The 23,683-nt window shown below is 41.1% G+C and overlaps 3 protein-coding genes across 3 annotated transcripts; 1 reads left to right on the forward strand and 2 right to left on the reverse strand.

The window, feature by feature from the left end:
• Positions 1-275: 275 nt before the first annotated feature.
• LOC6044484 lies at positions 276-5,937 on the reverse strand. The gene is made up of 4 exons (XM_038263037.1): positions 5,816-5,937; positions 4,938-5,193; positions 4,302-4,828; positions 276-387 (listed from the first exon to the last, which is right to left on the reverse strand). Exons 1-4 carry the CDS (start codon positions 5,935-5,937, stop codon positions 276-278), a joined length of 1,017 nt encoding a protein of 338 aa, XP_038118965.1.
• A 14,697-nt stretch (positions 5,938-20,634) lies between these two features.
• Positions 20,635-20,972, forward strand: LOC6044486 (40S ribosomal protein S20). The gene is given in 3 exon segments (XM_001861963.2): positions 20,635-20,891; positions 20,894-20,914; positions 20,917-20,972. Coding segments are annotated over 3 exon segments (246 nt in total). The 5' UTR covers positions 20,635-20,707; the 3' UTR covers positions 20,958-20,972.
• Positions 20,973-21,844: 872 nt separating this feature from the next.
• On the reverse strand, positions 21,845-23,008 carry LOC119769684. Its single transcript, XM_038263044.1, has 2 exons — positions 22,122-23,008; positions 21,845-22,050 (listed from the first exon to the last, which is right to left on the reverse strand). Exons 1-2 carry the CDS (start codon positions 22,435-22,437, stop codon positions 21,845-21,847), a joined length of 522 nt encoding a protein of 173 aa, XP_038118972.1. The 5' UTR covers positions 22,438-23,008.
• Between the last annotated feature and the right edge of the window lie 675 nt (positions 23,009-23,683).

Genomic DNA, 23,683 nt, shown 5'->3' on the forward strand with positions numbered 1-23,683 from the left:
GCAGCGTCCAAATTGTCTTCCTCTGTCTTGTCGTGCTTGTGCATCCCGTTGAGGACATACCCGCTCCCATAAGTGGTTAGATTAAATGACTCCTTACACGTCTGCTGGTTCATCTTTTACGATTCTGTCTCACATTTTTAGTGCCCTTTTCTTTTTGTTTGTTTCCTTTTTATTTTCGTTTTGCTGCTCGAGAAAATTCTCCACCGACCTAGCTACCGGATTGATCTTGGCCATCTTCTCAGATTGCCCAAATGACCCAACCCCCAATTTCTCAGTCAGAACTTGGCGCCGCTGCCTCCTACGCATGACACCTGTAACCGCCGGAATCGTGCCGAATCCTCGAGTCTCGGAACCGGGATGCTCCTGCTCTGATTGCCGAACTCGCTACTGCAAAGGCCAAGGAACCTAATGAGGGCAAAGAACTGTTGCGATCTATCAACATGCAGCGGCTGGCGGCCGAATTTGCTCCAAAATTTTAGAAATTTTAAAAATTTTAGAAATTTTAGAAATTTTTAAAATTTTAAAATTTTTTAAAATTTTGAAATTTTGAAATTTTTGAAATTTTGAAATTTTTGAAATTTTGAAATTTTGAAATTTTGAAATTTTGAAATTTTGAAATTTTGAAATTTTGAAATTTTGAAATTTTGAAATTTTGAAATTTTGAAATTTTGAAATTTTGAAATTTTGAAATTTTGAAATTTTGAAATTTTGAAATTTTGAAATTTTGAAATTTTGAAATTTTGAAATTTTGAAATTTTGAAATTTTGAAATTTTGAAATTTTGAAATTTTGAAATTTTGAAATTTTGAAATTTTGAAATTTTGAAATTTTGAAATTTTGAAATTTTGAAATTTTGAAATTTTGAAATTTTGAAATTTTGAAATTTTGAAATTTTGAAATTTTGAAATTTTGAAATTTTGAAATTTTGAAATTTTGAAATTTTGAAATTTTGAAATTTTGAAATTTTGAAATTTTGAAATTTTGAAATTTTTAAATTTTAAATTTTAAATTTTAAATTTTTAAATTTTAAATTTTTAAATTTTTAAATTTTTAAATTTTTAAATTTTAAATTTTTAAATTTTTAAATTTTTTAAATTTTTAAATTTTTAAATTTTTAAATTTTTAAATTTTTAAATTTTTAAATTTTTAAATTTTTAAATTTTTAAATTTTTAAATTTTTAAATTTTTAAATTTTTAAATTTTTAAATTTTTAAATTTTTAAATTTTTTAAATTTTTAAATTTTTAAATTTTTAAATTTTTAAATTTTTAAATTTTTAAATTTTTAAATTTTTAAATTTTTAAATTTTTAAATTTTTAAATTTTAAATTTTTAAATTTTTAAATTTTTAAATTTTTAAATTTTTAAATTTTTTAAATTTTTAAATTTTTAAATTTTTAAATTTTTAAATTTTTAAATTTTTGAAATTTTGAAATTTTGAAATTTTGAAATTTTGAAATTTTGAAATTTTGAAATTTTTGAAATTTTGAAATTTTGAAATTTTGAAATTTTGAAATTTTGAAATTTTGAAATTTTGAAATTTTGAAATTTTGAAATTTTGAAATTTTGAAATTTTGAAATTTTGAAATTTTGAAATTTTGAAATTTTGAAATTTTGAAATTTTGAAATTTTGAAATTTTGAAATTTTGAAATTTTGAAATTTTGAAATTTTGAAATTTTGAAATTTTGAAATTTTGAAATTTTGAAATTTTGAAATTTTGAAATTTTGAAATTTTGAAATTTTTGAAATTTTGAAATTTTGAAATTTTGAAATTTTGAAATTTTGAAATTTTGAAATTTTGAAATTTTGAAATTTTGAAATTTTGAAATTTTGAAATTTTGAAATTTTGAAATTTTGAAATTTTGAAATTTTGAAATTTTGAAATTTTGAAATTTTGAAATTTTGAAATTTTGAAATTTTGAAATTTTTGAAATTTTGAAATTTTGAAATTTTGAAATTTTGAAATTTTGAAATTTTGAAATTTTGAAATTTTGAAATTTTTGAAATTTTGAAATTTTGAAATTTTGAAATTTTGAAATTTTGAAATTTTGAAATTTTGAAATTTTGAAAATTTTGAAATTTTGAAATTTTGAAATTTTGAAATTTTGAAATTTTGAAATTTTGAAATTTTGAAATTTTGAAATTTTGAAATTTTGAAATTTTGAAATTTTGAAATTTTGAAATTTTGAAATTTTGAAATTTTGAAATTTTGAAATTTTGAAATTTTGAAATTTTGAAATTTTGAAATTTTGAAATTTTGAAATTTTGAAATTTTGAAATTTTGAAATTTTGAAATTTTGAAATTTTGAAATTTTGAAATTTTGAAATTTTGAAAATTTTAAAATTTTGAAATTTTAAAATTTTGAAATTTTAATTTTTAAATTTTGAAATTTTGAAATTTTGAAATTTTGAAATTTTGAAATTTTGAAATTTTGAAATTTTGAAATTTTGAAATTTTGAAATTTTGAAATTTTGAAATTTTGAAATTTTGAAATTTTGAAATTTTGAAATTTTGAAATTTTGAAATTTTGAAATTTTGAAATTTTGAAATTTTGAAATTTTGAAATTTTGAAATTTTGAAATTTTGAATTTTGAAATTTTGAAATTTTGAAATTTTGAAATTTTGAAATTTTGAAATTTTGAAATTTTAAAATTTTAAAATTTTGAAATTTTAAAATTTTGAAATTTTAAATTTTGAAATTTTGAAATTTTTGAAATTTTGAAATTTTTGAAATTTTGAAATTTTGAAATTTTGAAATTTTGAAATTTTGAAATTTTGAAATTTTGAAATTTTGAAATTTTGAAATTTTGAAATTTTGAAATTTTGAAATTTTGAAATTTTGAAATTTTGAAATTTTGAAATTTTGAAATTTTGAAATTTTGAAATTTTAAATTTTTAAAATTTTGAAATTTTGAAATTTTGAAATTTTGAAATTTTGAAATTTTGAAATTTTGAAATTTTGAAATTTTGAAATTTTGAAATTTTGAAATTTTGAAATTTTAAAATTTTGAAATTTTGAAATTTTGAAATTTTGAAATTTTGAAATTTTGAAATTTTGAAATTTTGAAATTTTAAAATTTTAAAATTTTGAAATTTTGAAATTTTGAAATTTTTATTTTTAAATTCTTGAAATTTTGAAATTTTCAAAATTTTAAATTTTTAAATTTTGAAATTTTGAAATTTTGAAATTTTGAAATTTTGAAATTTTGAAATTTTGAAATTTTGAAATTTTGAAATTTTGAAAATTTTGAAATTTTGAAATTTTGAAATTTTGAAATTTTGAAATTTTGAAATTTTGAAATTTTGAAATTTTGAAATTTTGAAATTTTGAAATTTTGAAATTTTGAAATTTTGAAATTTTGAAATTTTAAATTTTGAAATTTTGAAATTTTGAAATTTTGAAATTTTGAAATTTTAAAATTTTAAAATTTTGAAATTTTGAAATTTTGAAATTTTGAAATTTTGAAATTTTGAAATTTTGAAATTTTGAAATTTTGAAATTTTGAAATTTTGAAATTTTGAAATTTTTGAAATTTTGAAATTTTGAAATTTTAAAATTTTGAATTTTGAAATTTTGAAATTTTGAAATTTTGAAATTTTGAAATTTTGAAATTTTGAAATTTTAAAATTGGCTATGTTTGCACCCAGCGCTGGAGATGCACTAACGCGCCTTAGACTGGTTGCAACGCCCCACTCAGAGCGTTCCGTTTGAATTCCGTTTAGAATTCCGCTTGAGCGAAAAAAGTTCGATTCGAATTCTAAACAGTGTTCGTTTTAGATTCTAAACCGCATTCCGTTTCAAACGCAACAACCGGTTCCGTTTGAGTTTTCGCCGCAAATCGGTTTAAGCGGAATTCAAACGGAATCAGAACGGAATAGACGGGTAAGGTTTGACAGCTGCCCACTCAGCGCGTTCCGTTTGAATTCCGTTTAGAATTCCGCTTGAGCGAAAAAAGTTCGATTCGAATTCTAAACAGTGTTCGTTTTAGATTCTAAACCGCATTCCGTTTCAAACGCAACAACCGGTTCCGTTTGAGTTTTCGCCGCAAATCGGTTCAAGCGGAATTTAAACGGAATCGAAACGGAATGGACGGGTTGCTTTTGACAGCTGCTTCTTCTTCTTCTTTTTCCATTCAGGTTTTCTTTTTTTGTTGTGGTTGGACCAAAATTCAACCAAAAATAATTATTTAACTCTTTATTTTCATTTACAGCTGATTTTATTTGATTTAAATATAATTAATCGCAAAATCAAACGCTTCCCAACCCCGGCTTCCCCTTTGTTTTTTATTTTTTAAGATTAACAGTAAACATATTGCTTTTAATAGATTGCGATTCAGTACACTCCGTTTCCCCTGTATCGATCGGAACTTCTTCATCGTTGGATTCCGGGACCGTGAACCTTGACCTTTGTGTACCGGTGGTGCTAGCGCCACTGCTCTACCCGGAGGACTCTCCGACAGCGACGAAATAATCTTAGAAACATCCTGCGCTGATATCTTCCGGCCGCCAACCTTCAGCATGTGGTTCCTGCAGTCCTCGAGCGAGCCCGTAAACGTGTAGCCGATCTCCACCACCAGACTGCCCCAGGCAGTGTCTATTACGGACGACCGCACCAGTGACTGGGAGTTGGCTTTGACCGCTTCGACCGAAACCGGTACACCGGTACACGCTCCCGCGGAAAGTCCCGACACAGCTGCTGCACAAAGCGCGCTTACGTCGAGTCGGCGAGTCCGAATTCCGGGGTGACGTCGTTGAGACTTCCCTCCTGGCTGGATTGGCTTGGTTCTGCAAAAGAAAGCCGACTCACGGCGAAGGACGCTCTCGTGAATCTAAAAAAGAAAGAAAACTCCAGATTAATCCAGTCCAAGTTCAACATAGTAGAATCTTGCGATGCCTGCCGGGCCGGCAAAATTTTCAAAAAGCGAACAAAGTACGTACTTGGCGTGCTTCTGGAAGAGGATTTCCTCGGGGGCAAACACGGCCGCGGCACCGACTCCGGCGGCAGCCAAACCATTCAGCTTCGGTGTTTGGCTCGACACGTTCCACGATCGGAACGGGCTTCAGCTTCTCCAACGTGGCCAAACCCACCGAGGGCAGTAAGCCGGACGAAAAGGCTACCGCCGATGACGAGGACAAACCGTCCAAGATGAAGTTCACGCCGGTCAAGGAAAAGGCAGCATCTTCTTCAAATTTTCTAGCACACACTTTGACATGTTTGACATTTGTCACACTCACACATTAAAAAAAACCGCTTCGGCGAAACGCGGCGAAATGTCACCGAAGTTCGGCCGTACACCAGCAGGTGTCGCTAATGTGCCAAATGGCTCAAACGGAATCGAAACGGAGTCAACCGGAGATTCCGTTTAGAAAATTTCGAAACAATTTTCGAAGCGGAATTCGAAGCGGAATGAACCCGTCATGCGGAAAACGGTTTGATTGGGTGCTTCTTCTTCTTGTTTTTTTTTCTGATTTTATTTTTGTTTTTATTAGATTAGAATTCATTACTGTTTTAGCCAAGGTTTTAACTGTTTGGCCTATCTTAGGCAATTTTTATTAATATATAAAAATTAATCGAGAAAAAAACTCCCCACCATGAATCCCCATGTTTTTAATTACAAAAAAAATGTAAGTTTCACAACATATTACACTGAAAGGAAATTGTTGTCCAGACCGCACCTCTGAGGAATCGCACCGCTGAAGTCTGTTGGCCGCGTCGACGTTGCTGAACTGAGGACCAAATCACCGGATCAGATGCTCCGAGGATCGCGGAAAACCGTCGAGCAAGGTGACTTCCGCTAGAGATGAAATTTTCCTGCCTTGACCATTGTATGATCGGATGGTTCTCGTCCGCAGTTCTTCCGCTCTGGTCCACGCTGTGCCGCTGGGCGCTGGCATACGGTGTCTGCACTTTATCGTTGTCATGGCTATCGAAGGTCATCTAGGAACGTCCTCTTCGGTGTACTGAGATCCTCCTTCTTGGTACAGGGAACTTAGGAAACATCGGCGGCCATGGATTACTCCCAACCAGCTAGACGGCTTCAAATTCCATTGCTTCGTCAGCCGACTGATCGAACCGCTCGAGTTGCGAGATGTCCACGCTGTGAGGACCGAAGCTGGAAAAAGGTAGCTGGGATTAGAAGGAAGTTTTGCTTGGGAGGTAGTTTACTTACAGATCTTCTTCCTGAATGGGGTAGGTTGGCGTTGTTGCTCAGCGGCAGTACGGAACACTTTAGCGTGCCACAATCGGGTCAACGAGAAGAAGGTTCGGAAGGAACGTTCTCCTCGAGCACGGTCTTGGAGATGAATTTGACGGCGATCCTGTCGCTTTTCAGGGTTATTGCGGTTCCGGTTAAAGTGTTCTCCCCGCTGTCTGGGGGGTTCTTGCCGATGGTTTCCACCTCGCTCAGGCTCATTTCGGTCGAAATCCGGTTACTGCGGGAAGAACTTGTACTCCTTGAACAGGTTCCGCAACATGCACTGATAGACTTGACCTCAGATCTCGGGGAAACTCGCCTGTCCCGCACCGGCCATGTTCCGCTTGTCTCCGGTTGGTGTTTGCGGCAGACGGCTAATGTTTCCAACGGTTCCAGTCGGCGGCATTGACATCAACGGGAACGGGCTGTTTGAGGGGACACCGGTCAGCAGTCGCGAAGGTGATGCCGGAGTCGATACCAGATTGCCAAGGGCACTTCCAAAGCTGAAAACACTGTTTTCAGGAGCTTCCAGGTTCAACCCAGCCATGTTCGAGGCCAATCAGGACAGCGATTCAACAGAAGGTCCCGGGAAGATCTGACCTCCCAGCGCAGAAGCGGTGAAGTGTGCTTCCAGAACACGATGCTAGCGCAGCACTCCCGTTGGCGGTTGTTGCTGCTGTACCAGTAGATTGTACTGCGACATTCCCATGATGACTTCGGTCAAGTCGGGGCTAACATTTCCCACGCAAACTTGCAGACACGTTAGGATGGTACTAGCTTTTGGTCCGCCTTCAGCTTCTTCTCCAACATCTCTTCTTGGGCAGCTAACGTGTCTCGTACAGTTTGCCTTGCTCCGATCGCCGCGTTGTCGCCATCACCTTAACGATTGCTTGCATTCAGCTGTTTTGATCTGCCACTGAAGTCCATCGTACAGGCCCTGCACAGCGAGGTTAAAGTCTTGATTTTCGTCCACCAGCTTTAATTTCATCCTGTACACGTTCGAGTTAACGGCACCGACACAACGACAGTCCTCCTGCACCCACATCCCGTCGATAACCTCGGCGACCTCCACCGCGACTAAAGTTACGCCGATCCTGCTCTACCATCCCGGTGGTCACCTTGATCCCCAAGACGCATTCCGGTACCGCAACATCCAGAAAATTACTAAAGCAGCCTCCGATTCGGCGGTTGCCTTCTCGCGCCCTCGTTTGGCCGGAGCTGCTGCTGGATTTGGAAGGGGAAGCTGCACCTGAAAGGAGGAAGGAAGTAAAAGATTTTAATGTAGAATGCTACACCAAGTTATCTCTTTTCGGAATTAGTTGAAAAAAGATTCAACTCCCCGGTTACGCCACGCCACCACAATCACTTCCGGTTCCAGCTGCTCCTTTACCACCTCCTTGGCTCGCGCCGTTCAATTTTTGGCCTTTGTAGCAGCGACCTTAATTTGGACACGGACCGGGACCAAGATTTAACGGTCATCAAATCGACACAGATCGCCGAATCGGCCTTCAGTCCCGACGTGCACAACCGATGTGCCTGTTAACCTTGACGATCTTCTGCACCCTGGTCGGTTCCATAATCAGTTTCGCCTAAAACAGAAACCGGTGTTAAAAATTAATTTCGCAAAATCCTACTCAAACTGACCTTATCGTTCGTTCGCCCAGAGATTCTCGCTATTGGTCTGGTCCATGGCAAAAAGCGCTCTGTCCATCACTCTGCACGCCAACTCAACCTCGATCTTAGTGCCACGACTGCACCGACTCCTGAAGATGATCCGCTGAAGCGCGGGTGCTATCTGTTCTGCATGTCCGAGTTGGCCTTTTTATTTTGACAGCAGTCATCTTCAACGATGCGCAAGATGTACTTCCGGTAGAGTACTTCCACGGAATGCAACTCGCAACACTCCAGTTTGATTTGCCTCGGTACTCTAACTTCTCGAGTTCCCCGACGGCCCTTCATTTGTACGTTCACATAACGCTTGACCATGTCCTCGCCCAGCCAATCCATCGTCTTGTACCGCCTCATTATGGCCCTTGGCCACAGCCGGCACCTGCGCCAGATTCGTCGACATGCAAACGATGATGATATCCTGCGAAAACTGGACCGAGAAAAGAGGCCAGCGACCGCCGCTGCTGCTTCCGGCTGGGATGAAAAATAGGCCACAGACGCCAGAACGATAAAAAAGATGGCGGCAACGCCGGAGACACGACGGGTTTACGAAGGCGACGCGGTCCATCAAGCGCATCGGAGCAATCGCCGTTAACTAGAAGACCCGGGAGATGCTGGAGCAGCCAAAGGTCAAGCTCTTCAAGATAGCGATGCTCTTGCCAAAGAAGCGCCTCTAGGCCAGTCCGGCCAAGGCCAAATTGGCCACCACGTCCCTGCCGCTGGCGTCGGCCAAGGCAGAGTTCAGTGCCGCCAAAAGCGCCGACGAAGATTGCACAGGTTCCTGCTCTGGTGGAAATCCAGCGTTAGCAAAATGTCCATGGACCAGATCAAGGCTAAGATTAGCCGGAGCGCGCGACTGACCGAGCTGAAGATCTCACTGAACAAGATTCAGAGTGGGTCCGACAAGCTGAACAGGTCGGAGAAACGGCTGGAAGACACATGCAAGAAGCCGGTTCCATCGAGCCCGGGAACGGTGGCCAGGAATCTGAAGGAGTCGTCGGTTATTGGGTTAATGGTCCGAATCATCAGAAATGCAGCGTAACTTACCTTTTATTTCCACAGTAAAATGTTTTTTTTTCTTCGAAAAACGTGGCGCGAATGAAAACATGACCGAACAAGTTTTCCACTTTTTTCCAAACACTTTGACGTTTGATTGCCAAAAATCAACAAGAAAACCGCTTCGGCGAAACGCGGCGAAATGTCATCGAGGTTCCACCATACACCAGCAGGTGTCGCCCTTGTGCAAAAATTGCTCAAATGGAATCGAAGCGGAACCCAACCAGACAAACCGTTTAGAAAATTTCGAAGCAATTTTCGAAGCGGAATTCGAAGCGGAATGAACCCGTCAAGCGGAGAACGGTTTGATTGGGGCGGCTCTACTTAGTTCTAGCTGTTTCATTTTTTAATTAGAATTGAAACAGATCACCCGCAACGCGGAGTTGCAGTTTTATTTTTCGAGCAGTATTTTGAAACCGGAATAAAACTGCTCGACGAGTTTGTTTCAAACGTGAGACGATTTGGAACTGGAATAGAACTCAGTTTTTAAAAAAAGCAGATATATAGAGATATCCACGTATTCTTTCACACACACTATGACGCTGTGTTGATAATCATACGCACACAATTAAAAGCATTTTTTTTGAAACAACATTTAGATCAGCGCGTTGCGAGCACCGTGTTCTAGTTTCATTTCCGCCAGTTCTAAAAATTTAAAACTGCTCGCAATTTGAAACAATTATATTGTACGATCAGTTCCTAGCTGGACTCGGTCACAGGAAACGACCGGCGACTCAGTGACCGACGAAATAGGCGGCGGGCCAGATGCGGGCATAAAAATGTCAAAATCTCTTCCCCCCTCACTTCGTCTCACCATCCAGCTGCAGCTTTGTTGACAAACAAACGGAGCACGCGGTCGCATGATGGCGGCATCGAGCCAGAATTAGGGGTGATCATGTGATTAAAAATGAAAGTTTTGACAAAGAACTTTGTCCTAAGGTTTCTATACGTGGTGTCAATCCAAAATTTTCGCGAAGCGAAAACGTTACGTGACGAATTCCCCTCTCGGCAAATTTCCCCTCTTTTTGGTGCACGCCGGTTGGATGAACGAACGTTTCCCAATCAGTCAATCGAGAGACGTGAGATTGATGTATCTAAAATCACCCCCACTCCACCTCATAATTTTCGGATCGTCGACGAGCCAACAAAACTCGGCTCGGTCGGTCCCGAAAATTCATTCTATTGCTGGACGTCGACGAGAACACATCAGAAGCAGATGGCCTGGTGGCCAGGTAGCAGACGGCCTGGAGGTCTGGGAGTAGATGGCTTGGAGGCAAGGACCAGCTAAGACATGGCAGTCGCGGGAGTCGATCATTGGAACTGGCCACCACCTGGACTGGAGTGGCCGGAGGACCCAGGGATGTTCCGATGGGGGGACATTTTCCGGACCGTAAGAGTTGGGACAATATGGGTATCAAACTTTATGGTTTTTGATACCGGACATGAAATTTGACATTTTGGCAGTAGTGGCCACAATCCGGAGTGGCCGGAGGCCCCGCGGATGTTCCGATGGGGGGACATTTGTCGGACCGTAAGAGTTGGGCAATATGGGTATCAAACTTTATGGTTTTTGATACTGGACATGAAATTTGACATTTCGGCAGTAGTGGCCACAATCCGGATTGGCCGGAGGCCCCGGGGATGTTCCGATGGGGGGACATTTGTCGGACCGTAAGAGTAGGGGCAATATGGGTATCAAACTTTATGGTTTTTGATACTGGATATGAAATTTGTCATTTCGGCAGTAGTGGCCACAATCCGGAGTGGCCGGAGGCCCCGCGGATGTTCCAATGGGGGGACATTTGTCGGACCGTAAGAGTTGGGGCAATATGGGTATCAAACTTTATGGTTTTTGATACCGGATATGAAATTTGACATTTCGGCAGTAGTGGCCACAATCCGGAGTGGCCGGAGGCCCCGCGGATGTTCCGATGGGGGGACATTTGTCGGACCGTAAGAGTTGGGGCAATATGGGTATCAAACTTTATGGTTTTTGATACTGGACATGAAATTTGACATTTCGGCAGTAGTGGCCACAATCCGGATTGGCCGGAGGCCCCGGGGATGTTCCGATGGGGGGACATTTGTCGGACCGTAAGAGTAGGGGCAATATGGGTATCAAACTTTATGGTTTTTGATACTGGATATGAAATTTGACATTTCGGCAGTAGTGGCCACAATCCGGAGTGGCCGGAGGCCCCGCGGATGTTCCGATGGGGGGACATTTGTCGGACCGTAAGAGTTGGGGCAATATGGGTATCAAACTTTATGGTTTTTGATACCGGACATGAAATTTGACATTTCGGCAGTAGTGGCCACAATCCGGATTGGCCGGAGGCCCCGGGGATGTTCCGATGGGGGGACATTTTTCGGACCGTAAGAGTTGGGGCAATATGGGTATCAAACTTTATGGTTTTTGATACTGGATATGAAATTTGACATTTCGGCAGTAGTGGCCACAATCCGGAGTGGCCGGAGGCCCCGCGGATGTTCCGATGGGGGGACATTTTCCGGACCGTAAGAGTTGGGGCAATATGGGTATCAAACTTTATGGTTTTTGATACTGGACATGAAATTTGACATTTCGGCAGTAGTGGCCACAATCCGGATTGGCCGGAGGCCCCGGGGATGTTCCGATGGGGGGACATTTGTCGGACCGTAAGAGTAGGGGCAATATGGGTATCAAACTTTATGGTTTTTGATACTGGATATGAAATTTGACATTTCGGCAGTAGTGGCCACAATCCGGAGTGGCCGGAGGCCCCGCGGATGTTCCAATGGGGGGACATTTGTCGGACCGTAAGAGTTGGGGCAATATGGGTATCAAACTTTATGGTTTTTGATACCGGACATGAAATTTGACATTTCGGCAGTAGTGGCCACAATCCGGAGTGGCCGGAGGCCCCGCGGATGTTCCGATGGGGGGACATTTGTCGGACCGTAAGAGTTGGGGCAATATGGGTATCAAACTTTATGGTTTTGCCTTTCTTACTAAAGAAAGGTATAGTGTTTGCTTTTGGCTCCGACGCCAAATCAAGCTTCGTTCCCAAATCATTTCTCGAGAAATATTCATTCGAAAAATCTGCAAAAAATCATGGACGATCGATTTTCGACGCCCGATCGATTGACAATGACAGAATTCGTCTACCTCCAATATCCGAATTTTGGCGCTTAATTTACTGTAGAGCACGCGTGACGTCCGTGTGTGGTAAAAAGTGCTCAATTTTGTGGTAGGGGTTTCTCAGAGCCCACATTATGGATTTAAGCTCTCTTGGGCGCATTTGAAAGGGGATGTGCTGAACCTGAACCAGTTCCATACCAAATTTGAATTTATCCATTTTTATGGGGACTCGGAGTGTGTTTTCACCAAATCAGGCGGTTTTCAAATGAAAATTCGGTCGAAAATTGAAGTATTGAAATCGTTTATTTGTCCAAAAATTGCATTTTTCCAGCCCTACATCCTCCCAAATTTTCATCCATGTCGGTAATGTGGTTTTGATTTACAGCTTGTGGACTAATTCACTGTGAGGGGAAAAACCCTAAAAAGGTAAAGCCAATTTTCACCAAATGCCAAAACTATTCCTTTGGCATTTTATCTAATTTTTTTTCTCCACATCATAATCTAGACCATACTCGATGTTCTGAAACAAATTTGACCTCATTTGGATTTACCGTTCAGATTTTAGAAAATTTCCATTTTTGCCTTTCTTACTAATTGCCTTTCTTACTAAAGAAAGGTATAGTGTTTGCTTTTGGCTCCGACGCCAAATCAAGCTTCGTTCCCAAATCATTTCTCGAGAAATATTCATTCGAAAAATCTGCAAAAAATCATGGACGATCGATTTTCGACGCCCGATCGATTGACAATGACAGAATTCGTCTACCTCCAATATCCGAATTTTGGCGCTTAATTTACTGTAGAGCACGCGTGACGTCCGTGTGTGGTAAAAAGTGCTCAATTTTGTGGTAGGGGTTTCTCAGAGCCCACATTATGGATTTAAGCTCTCTTGGGCGCATTTGAAAGGGGATGTGCTGAACCTGAACCAGTTCCATACCAAATTTGAATTTATCCATTTTTATGGGGACTCGGAGTGTGTTTTCACCAAATCAGGCGGTTTTCAAATGAAAATTCGGTCGAAAATTGAAGTATTGAAATCGTTTATTTGTCCAAAAATTGCATTTTTCCAGCCCTACATCCTCCCAAATTTTCATCCATGTCGGTAATGTGGTTTTGATTTACAGCTTGTGGACTAATTCACTGTGAGGGGAAAACCCTAAAAAGGTAAAAGCCAATTTTCACCAAATGCCAAAACTATTCCTTTGGCATTTTATCTAATTTTTTTCTCCACATCATAATCTAGACCATACTCGATGTTCTGAAACAAATTTGACCTCATTTGGATTTACCGTTCAGATTTTAGAAAATTTCCATTTTGCCTTTCTTACTAAAGAAAGGTATAGTGTTTGCTTTTGGCTCCGACGCCAAATCAAGCTTCGTTCCCAAATCATTTCTCGAGAAATATTCATTCGAAAAATCTGCAAAAATCATGGACGATCGATTTTCGACGCCCGATCGATTGACAATGACAGAATTCGTCTACCTCCAATATCCGAATTTTGGCGCTTAATTTACTGTAGAGCACGCGTGACGTCCGTGTGTGGTAAAAAGTGCTCAATTTTGTGGTAGGGGTTTCTCAGAGCCCACATTATGGATTTAAGCTCTCTTGGGCGCATTTGAAAGGGGATGTGCTGAACCTGAACCAGTTCCATACCAAATTTGAATTTATCCATTTTTATGGGGACTCGGAGTGTGTTTTCACCAAATCAGGCGGTTTTCAAATGAAAATTCGGTCGAAAATTGAAGTATTGAAATCGTTTATTTGTCCAAAAATTGCATTTTTCCAGCCCTACATCCTCCCAAATTTTCATCCATGTCGGTAATGTGGTTTTGATTTACAGCTTGTGGACTAATTCACTGTGAGGGGAAAACCCTAAAAAGGTAAAAGCCAATTTTCACCAAATGCCAAAACTATTCCTTTGGCATTTTATCTAATTTTTTCTCCACATCATAATCTAGACCATACTCGATGTTCTGAAACAAATTTGACCTCATTTGGATTTACCGTTCAGATTTTAGAAAATTTCCATTTTTGCCTTTCTTACTAAAGAAAGGTATAGTGTTTGCTTTTGGCTCCGACGCCAAATCAAGCTTCGTTCCCAAATCATTTCTCGAGAAATATTCATTCGAAAAATCTGCAAAAAATCATGGACGATCGATTTTCGTCGCCCCGTCGACAAGTTGCCAAGTTGAGCTTCACATGCAGACGCGAGCAATGCTGGCGCGTGATGCTGGCGCGTACAGAGTTTTGATACTAGATTACCCTTTTAGTGCAAGTTGCTTTATCGATTGCTCGTTCATCACACATCGCCTATCATTATTTTCTATGCTAAGCTTCAGTTAACGCAAACTAGACGCAAGCAGCTATCTGTTCTGAAGCCTCATGCTCATTCTTTTGCCTTTCTTTTTTGTTTTGCTCATTCTCTGATCGAACTCTGAGCGAACGAATTTCTGGGAAACGTCTAAGCTTCCCATGTGCCAGTGACAACGCACATCGCGGGTTTGGTTTTCTAGCTTCGGTACTAGCCTTTTTGTGTATTAGTATTTTTGTTCATCGTACCAGCGCACCACGGTGGTTTATTCGGTACGTTTGCGTTTGTCGTAGTGAAGTCCCACCGAGCGCTCAGTCGTTGTATGCTTCCCAATCCCAAAACGCCTAAATGCTTGCTTATTGAAAGCTCTCAATTTTGCCTAACGCCTAAATGACAGTTTAGTGAATTACAGTAGGCGTTTCAAAGCTTTCAAGAACATTTATGCGGCTTTACCGTTACATCGTTGTTTACAACACGGCAAATTCTCGGGTGTTGAAACACTTTCTGCCAGTTATTTTGTAACCACTTTAACGCATTGGAGCAAGACGGAATTATTTTGTTTTCTCGTTAATTTTTAATATTTTGAAAAGTGCAAAAAAACACTCAGAGAAAACGAACAATTTAGCGATATGCAGAAAACATTACGAACATCGCAAATTGTGAGCTAATTCTCTGTCTCAAAAACAATGTGTTCTAATTTAAAAAATCGAAAATGCTTTACAACCGGCCATGGCAAATGGGGCAAAAACCAGCGCTTTTCAGTTATATGAAAAAATAGAATCTATGACATTTCCCCGAAACCCACATTCCCGAAAAGACATTTCCCCGAATGCCACATCTCCGAAAAGACACTTTCCCGAAATGTCATTTACCCGAAAATCATTTCCCCGAACAATCCATTTCCCCGAATGACCACATCCCCGAATGGCGACTTCCCCTAAAAACCATTTTCCCGAATGGCCACTTCCCCTAATTTTCCACATCCCCGAAAATCATTTTCCCGAATGACCATATCCCCGAACGGCCATTTTCGAACTTCAAGGTCAGAACCGCGCGCGCGGTTCTGGGCAACGGCATACCGCCTGACCGGGTTCGAAGTGGCGATCAATGAAGTATCATGTCCACAATTGAACGTTCAAAAAATTCCGAGATTTTTACGAGCGTTTTATTCCAGCTCCACTTGAGTTTCTCCCAAATCCCAAATTTTGCGTTACGTAATAAAAGAACGCTCCCTTATTTCTAATGAACAAATCTAAATAGCTGCGTGCCGCTTAATTCATTTGCCTATTTTTCTCATTTCGTCGCATTCGAGCTAACTTGTCGTACGTCGATTTTGGGCCAAATTGAATTAAGAAAGCCATTTTGTGCAGCTCACATTGCCCAAAACTCGATTTCAATTCTGAGATATTCAATAAAAACCGAAAAATTTTGTCTCGTGCTAACTTGACACACTCTGAAAATTGCTGTAAGTGAGACAACTGGCCAAAGAGGTTTCAGATCAGAATGCGTTTGACACACGTACATGCCCGACTACCGTAAACGATTGTAATTATAACTCGGGACCTCAGCAACCAAATTCAAACAAATTTCAGGACAATGCACAGAATGGTCAACAAAATATAACGTGATTGTTATTGTTTACATAGCGTGCTCTATTTTTCGTTTATTCAAGGTCAAACACTAACACGCATTTTTCTCGGAACGTCAAAAAGCGACAAACGACAAGATAGCACGACAGGGTCGATTTGATACATTGATCATTTCGGTGCTGTGCAATCCTTACCACGTGGATACCGTTTTGGAAAATTGTGCTTTGCTGAAAATTGTCCGATACAAAAAAAAATCTTTTTTATTGAACATGGATGATCTCAAAACCTCGCTTTCTTGAAGTTTCCGCGTGGTTTATGAATACGGTCATTTGTTTTTTTTTCATATTTAAAAACACACGTAGGAGAATTTAATATTAAGGTCATACTTTTGTAAAAATATCCCTAAAAAACAATTTAGTTTATATCTAAGTTAATATCATTCGGGAAAATGGAACTTTCGGAAATAACCATTCGGTATATGTAAATTCGGAAAACGACAGTTCGGTAAAATGGCCATTCAGGTAAATGACATTCGGGGATATGGAATTTTCGGGAAAATGATTTTCGGGGATGTGGAAATTTCGGGAAAATGATTTTCGGGGAAATGGCACTTTCGGGGAAATGATTTTCGGGAATGTGGAATTTTCGGGGAAATGATTTTCGGGGATATGGGATTCGGGAAAGTGGGATTCGGGAATATGGGATAAAACCGAAAAAATATGGTTGAGTTTGGAATTGTATTATGAATGGACCATTCTTTATATTGCTATTTCTTTGAAAAAAAAAAAAAATCAACTGCCGTTAACTTCCTTTTGTAAGAAAGGCTCTATCTCACCCCAGGTGGGATTAAATCGGGTTTTTGATACTGGATATGAAATTTGACATTTCGGCAGTAGTGGCCACAATCCGGATTGGCCGGAGGCCCCGGGGATGTTCCGATGGGGGGACATTTGTCGGACCGTAAGAGTAGGGGCAATATGGGTATCAAACTTTATGGTTTTGATACTGGATATGAAATTTGACATTTCGGCAGTAGTGGCCACAATCCGGAGTGGCCGGAGGCCCCGCGGATGTTCCAATGGGGGGACATTTGTCGGACCGTAAGAGTAGGGGCAATATGGGTATCAAACTTTATGGTTTTTGATACTGGATATGAATTCAAACAAATTTCAGGACAATGCACAGAATGGTCAACAAAATATAACGTGATTGTTATTGTTTACATAGCGTGCTCTATTTTTCGTTTATTCAAGGTCAAACACTAACACGCATTTTTCTCGGAACGTCAAAAAGCGACAAACGACAAGATAGCACGACAGGGTCGATTTGATACATTGATCATTTCGGTGCTGTGCAATCCTTACCACGTGGATACCGTTTTGGAAAATTGTGCTTTGCTGAAAATTGTCCGATACAAAAAAATCTTTTATTGAACATGGATGATCTCAAACCTCGCTTTCTTGAAGTTTCCGCGTGGTTTATGAATACGGTCATTTGTTTTTTCATATTTAAAACACACGTAGGAGAATTTAATATTAAGGTCATACTTTTGTAAAAATATCCCTAAAAAACAATTTAGTTTATATCTAAGTTAATATCATTCGGGAAAATGGAACTTTCGGGAAATAACCATTCGGGTATATGTAAATTCAGGAAAACGACAGTTCGGTAAAATGGCCATTCAGGTAAATGACATTCGGGGATATGGAATTTTCGGAAAATGATTTTCGGGATGTGGAAATTTCGGGAAAATGATTTTCGGAAATGGCACTTTCGGGGAAATGATTTTCAGGAATGTGGAATTTTGGAAATGATTTTCAGGGATATGGGATTCAGGAAAGTGGGATTCGGGAATATGGGATAAAACCGAAAAAATATGGTTGAGTTTGGAATTGTATTATGAATGGACCATTCTTTATATTGCTATTTCTTTGAAAAAAAAAAAAAATCAACTGCCGTTAACTTCCTTTTGTAAGAAAGGCTCTATCTCACCCCAGGTGGGATTAAATCGGGTTTTTGATACTGGATATGAAATTTGACATTTCGGCAGTAGTGGCCACAATCCGGATTGGCCGGAGGCCCCGGGGATGTTCCGATGGGGGGACATTTGTCGGACCGTAAGAGTAGGGGCAATATGGGTATCAAACTTTATGGTTTTTGATACTGGATATGAAATTTGACATTTCGGCAGTAGTGGCCACAATCCGGAGTGGCCGGAGGCCCCGCGGATGTTCCAATGGGGGGACATTTGTCGGACCGTAAGAGTAGGGGCAATATGGGTATCAAACTTTATGGTTTTTGATACTGGATATGAAATTTGACATTTCGGCAGTAGTGGCCACAATCCGGAGTGGCCGGAGGCCCCGCGGATGTTCCAATGGGGGGACATTTGTCGGACCGTAAGAGTAGGGGCAATATGGGTATCAAACTTTATGGTTTTTGATACTGGATATGAAATTTGACATTTCGGCAGTAGTGGCCACAATCCGGAGTGGCTGGAGGCCCCGCGGATGTTCCGATGGGGGGACATTTGTCGGACCGTAAGAGTTGGGGCAATATGGGTATCAAACTTTATGGTTTTTGATACCGGACATGAAATTTGACATTTCGGCAGTAGTGGCCACAATCCGGATTGGCCGGAGGCCCCGGGGATGTTCCGATGGGGGGACATTTTCCGGACAATAAGAGTTGGGACAATATGGGTATCAAACTTTATGGTTTTTGATACCGGACATGAAATTTGACATTTCGGCAGTAGTGGCCACAATCCGGATTGGCCGGAGGCCCCGAGGATGTTCCGATGGGGGGACATTTGCCGGACCGTAAGAGTTGGGGCAATATGGGTATCAAACTTTATGGTTTTTGATACTGGATATGAAATTTGACATTTCGGCAGTAGTGGCCACAATCCGGAGTGGCCGGAGGCCCCGGGGATGTTCCGATGGGGGGACATTTGCCGAACCATAAGAGTAGGGGCAGTATGGGTATCAAACTTTATGGTTTTTGATACCGGATATGAAATTTGACATTTCGGCAGTAGTGGCCACAATCCGGAGTGGCCGGAGGCCCCGCGGATGTTCCGATGGGGGAACATTTGCCGGACCGTAAGAGTTGGGACAATATGGGTATCAAACTTTATGGTTTTTGATACTGGATATGAAATTTGATATTTCGGCAGTAGTGGCCACAATCCGGAGTGGCCGGAGGCCCCGCGGATGTTCCGATGGGGGCACATTTGCCGAACCATAAGAGTAGGGGCAATATGGGTATCAAACTTTATGGTAATTATGAATCTAGTGAATCTTACGAAATTTGGACCAGACAATGTAATCGAAAATTTCAACAACCATCTTGCAAAGTTCTTTGTCATGTGTAACATAACCACCCGCACCTTTTTTCAAGAAAAATAATATTTTTCCGACCGATTAAAAAAATTGCGAGCATGTTCAAACAATTATTCCTGATGTCGGAGAAGTGATAAAAAAGCAAAATTATAATCCATAATTTTTCTATAAATTGAATTTTTTCACTCCAACTGGGAACCCCTAGGTCTATCCACGACCGTTTCCAATGACCGTGAGAAGATGCCAGAAAATCCAGCTACGAGCTAAATCCACAATAAAACTTCGCGCTGCAGACAGTCTTAGACTGGTTGCAACGCGGCTCTACTTTGTTCTAGCTGTTTCATTTTTCAAATAGAACTGAAACAGACCACCCGCAACGCGGAGTTGCAGTTTTATTTTTCGAGCAGTATTTTGAAACCGGAATAAAACTGCTCGACGAGTTTGTTTCAAACGTGAGACGATTTGGAACTGGAATAGAACTCAGTTTCAAAAAAAAAATCAGATATATAGAGATATCCACGTATTCTTACACACACACTATGATGCTGTGTTGATAATCATACGCACACAATTAAAAGCATTTTTTGAAACAACATATAGATCAGCGCGTTGCGAGCACCGTGTTCTAGTTTCATTTCCTCCAGTTCTAAAAATTTAAAACTGCTCGCAATTTGAAACAATTATAAAACTTCGCGCTGCAGACAGTCTTAGCTCGCCTTTTCTGTTGCCTTTTCTTGCGTTCGCACTTCAGACTGCTCGATTTTTTTGACAACGAGAACTGTCAAGAGCAAATGACAGATCTCGTTGTCAAATCAGTCGAGCTGTTTGTTTTGAACTTTTCATTTTTTTCACGTTCACGTTTGTTGGCAAAAGGAACCTGTGCCGCGGAGAAAACGGTATTACGCGACTACCGGTGGCCAAGTCGGAGAAGCATCTGATAATACCGGCTTTGTTGGTACGACGACGGCGAGAACTTTCCGGTAGGGAATTTACCGGCTTTGTGGGTTGAGAGTTTTGACTGACTACTTGTTTTTTTTTCTCTTTTCAGAGAACTGCTCGCTGGTTCGGGTGGCAGCATCTTCGTCTCCCACCAGGGCCACCTCGAATTTGCCCGCGGCCATGCAGGTTTCGCTTACGAGTTACAACTAAAACCGTCGTTGATTTAGCAAGTGACGGTTGTCCAACTGCACTAAAGTCTACACAGCTCATGGCACAAAACTGCGACCTTCACCAGCAACAACACCATCATCTACGGCGGCACCAGCCGAAGCTAACCCGAGTGCCGAGCTGAAAATTTTTCCGGCGGAAACACAAAAACGGCCACGTTGCCACTTAACCGCACGACTACCATTTTCGTTTACTGCCATCAAAGTTCCCGTTCGATTATCTCGACCAGGACAAGTGAAAATCCATGAAAATCGTGCAAAATGGCCGCCACTAGAAAGGACATCGAAAAGGCCGCTACCCTTCACCGGAACCGCGTCACGCTGACCTTGCGCAATGTCCGCAGCCTGGAGAAGGTGTGCGCTGACCTGATCAGCGGCGCCAAGAAGCAGAAGCTGCGCGTTAAGGGCCCGGTTCGCATGCCGACCAAGATCCTGCGTATTACGACCCGCCTTGCGGTGATGGTTCCAAAAAGATCGCTTCCAGGTCAAGGTCACCATCGCCGACCCTTAAGCTGGATAGTTCCACCACAATTCGGAATGTGAAGCAGATTTCCGGTGATGGCCGGCGGTAGAGAGCGTAAAAGGTCCAACGCGGATATTTGAGGCCTTTGCTACTCCAGCTGGGCGTTTGCAAACACCAACACCCAAATAAACTTTTTATATTGAAAACTTTCACAAAACAAAACACAAAATGAATTCCTTCAGTGAAGCCCAGAAGGTACAAATCGCTCAAAAGGCCGGATACGTCTTCAGATTAGATAACTTCATCGGCATTGCTATTCAACTTCCCCATGTGAGTCCACCACGTGCATATAAAGAAAAGTGTTGCATGTCGATGATTTTATATTGCATGACTTTATTTTCTACTTTTACTGAATAAAAAAAAGTGCGGGAAAAGTGTAAGAGGTCTTTCCATACAATTATTAGTATTATTAGTATCGTTTTTTTGTAAACCCTATTAAATCATATTAAAATCTCGCCGTGTCGAGTTCGTTGATGTACTTTTTGAAACTGATGTCATATGCGGATCTGAGTTGAGTTGAGTCGTTCAGTGCAGATCAGGTTCCCGTACTCTGCGCCTTGTAGTTAATGAACCTTTTCGAATATTTACTCAGCTCCAACCTTTTTTTCGTTCAGCTGCTTTCTTGGCTCAAACTGCCAGACAATACTGGCACACGTGATGCACGTTCTTCAACGGCTCCGCTTCAACCTGGACTAAAACATGTATCCTGGTGGCAATCTGTGATGCTCTCCTAGTCTGGCGGTCATCAGATCATCGAAGGTCGACGACCGCAATTCAAATTCTACGCAGGTACCTGCATCTCAGCGCCCTGAAGGTTCTTGTGCTTTCGTGCAAGCTGAAGGTGCCGTGGTGGTGACAGGCCACGCAACCAGAATTTATCCTGGAAGTCCGCCGTAGACGGCCCTCCTGAACACGGTCGAGTTGCGGAAACGCGGGCTGCTGCTGGGACGCGCACAAACCACTGCCAGGAGGACGACTCTTCGGAACGCGGGCCACTGCTGGGAGGACCTTCCGGAACGCAGACGAGTTGCCGAAACACGGGCTGGCTGGAAAGTACACAAACCACTGCCGGGAGAACGAGCTGGAAACGGTTGAAAAAAACAGATAAAATAAAAACATCGTTTGGTGGAGAAGCACCGGGGGCGCTTGGACCTACGGCATATCCGGTCGACGTGGTCGCCTTCGGCCTTCGAGGCACTGCCACGAACAGCATCATGAACTTGTTGTCTCCCTTGTGACCTTGCCTGCATAGTACTTTCGGTCGGACCACCGCGCCATACAGCACAACCAATCGTCCTGGTTCACTGGCGGTTCCGGCTCTTGCTTCTTGGCGCTCTTCGAGGAGGCTTGCTTCGACTTCGGACTCGGTGCGGGTTCGCTTCATTCCTCGACCACTTTTCGGTGGTTGTTTTGGGCGTCTTCGCGTTGGAACTGCTTTGGTCCAGTTCCGCGTCCGATAGCTCATCATCCTTGCTTGATCTTGGTGAATTCCTCGATCATCAACTTGGCCCCTCGGACGGTGTGCTTAACCTTAAATAGTGGTGCCTTCGACTGACTGAAGATTGTCCCCGAACTGTCCGTTGCGCTTGAGTGTGAATCACGATGGCGCCGTGCTCCTCCTCGTCCTCCTGGTGGCTGTTGTCTACCGAGGGTCGCGTAATCTTGCTCACGCTCTCCGAGCTGATTTCGAACTGCTTCTGGATTGGGGTCGAGTTGTACACGTTGCTCGAGCTGACGGCCGCGTTCGGTGTGCTGCTTCCGTTCGAGATCAAATCCAACCATTCTGACACTCGATGCTGTCGTCCAGCACCTTGGACTCATCGGCGGCCGGCGCCGGCGGCACTTCCTCAGCGTCCGTATACAGAAACACGCCAAAATCACCGAGTTTCTTGTTGCTTTTTATTTTAACAATCAAACTGCTAGAAAAAAATCAAAACAAACACCGAGTTGCCAAACTTGAGGAAAAACTGCTCGATCTGTTTTGGCAGGGTTGCAAGATCGATTTCTTGTAGCTTTTCGTTCGAGCAGAAACAAGCCGCCCTACGAGCGCTACCTAAGTAACCATCTAGCACTTAAACCCGGTCACTGTCACAGCTGCGAGTAAAAGCTAAACAGTTTTTACTTCAGCACTAAGGGCATCTCCACCGCAGGGACCTAATTGCGTTGCAAAGCTTATTTGGCACCCGCGTCAAGCCCACCGCGGTACTTGTGTGAGAGCTAATTTAGGTTCGAGTTCATCCGTGTTCATCCGAATCTAAACAAAACTCAGGTTAGCTCCGGGATCTACCGGGAGCAAATCGTCTGACGGATTGTTTTTTTCAAGCAAAACAATGTAATTAGGCCAATGTGAGTTTGTAAACAAAGAGTTTATCCTGCTCACGTCAGTAAATGTTTACATTAGGAGTGATGATTGATTTTTCGGTTTCAATACTTCGAGTTTGGAGATATTTTCCCTCCTGTGCAGCAAATTACGTATGAAAAATTACTTTTGACAATCTGGGGCGATGCAGTTTAGTTTTTTAGGTCAGATTGGGGCTGTGTTTGATAAATTTTGGTCAACGCATTGTCGATCAACTGCTGGACATGCAAGAGACAAGTCATTTGTATTAAGTAAAAAGCAAAATTCAAGCAAAAAAACGAAAAAACGAAACTGTTGGCACTACGCCCCCCGGGGCATGGCCTTCCTCTAACGTGGGATTTCTGCTCCAGCGCCT

Source organism: Culex quinquefasciatus, chromosome 1 (genome assembly GCF_015732765.1).
Source record: "Culex quinquefasciatus strain JHB chromosome 1, VPISU_Cqui_1.0_pri_paternal, whole genome shotgun sequence".
In the NCBI taxonomy this organism is placed as follows: domain Eukaryota; kingdom Metazoa; phylum Arthropoda; class Insecta; order Diptera; family Culicidae; genus Culex; species Culex quinquefasciatus.

Bases quoted from the DNA above. Each gene is read 5' to 3' on its own strand.
- LOC6044484 (XM_038263037.1), bottom strand. From the start codon at position 5,937: ATGACCTTCGATAGCCATGACAACGATAAAGTGCAGACACCGTATGCC. The intron at 5,194-5,815 runs GCAGGAAAATTT...AGTGTGTGCTAG, and splicing joins CCGATCATACAATGGTCAAG to AAAATTTGAAGAAGATGCTG. The intron at 388-4,301 runs GTTAATCTTAAA...TGGCCTTTGCAG, and splicing joins TTAAAAGCAATATGTTTACT to TAGCGAGTTCGGCAATCAGA.
- LOC119769684 (XM_038263044.1), bottom strand. From the start codon at position 22,437: ATGATGAGCTATCGGACGCGGAACTGGACCAAAGCAGTTCCAACGCGA. The intron at 22,051-22,121 runs GTCCAAGCGCCC...AACCGTTTCCAG, and splicing joins GTCGACCGGATATGCCGTAG to CTCGTTCTCCCGGCAGTGGT.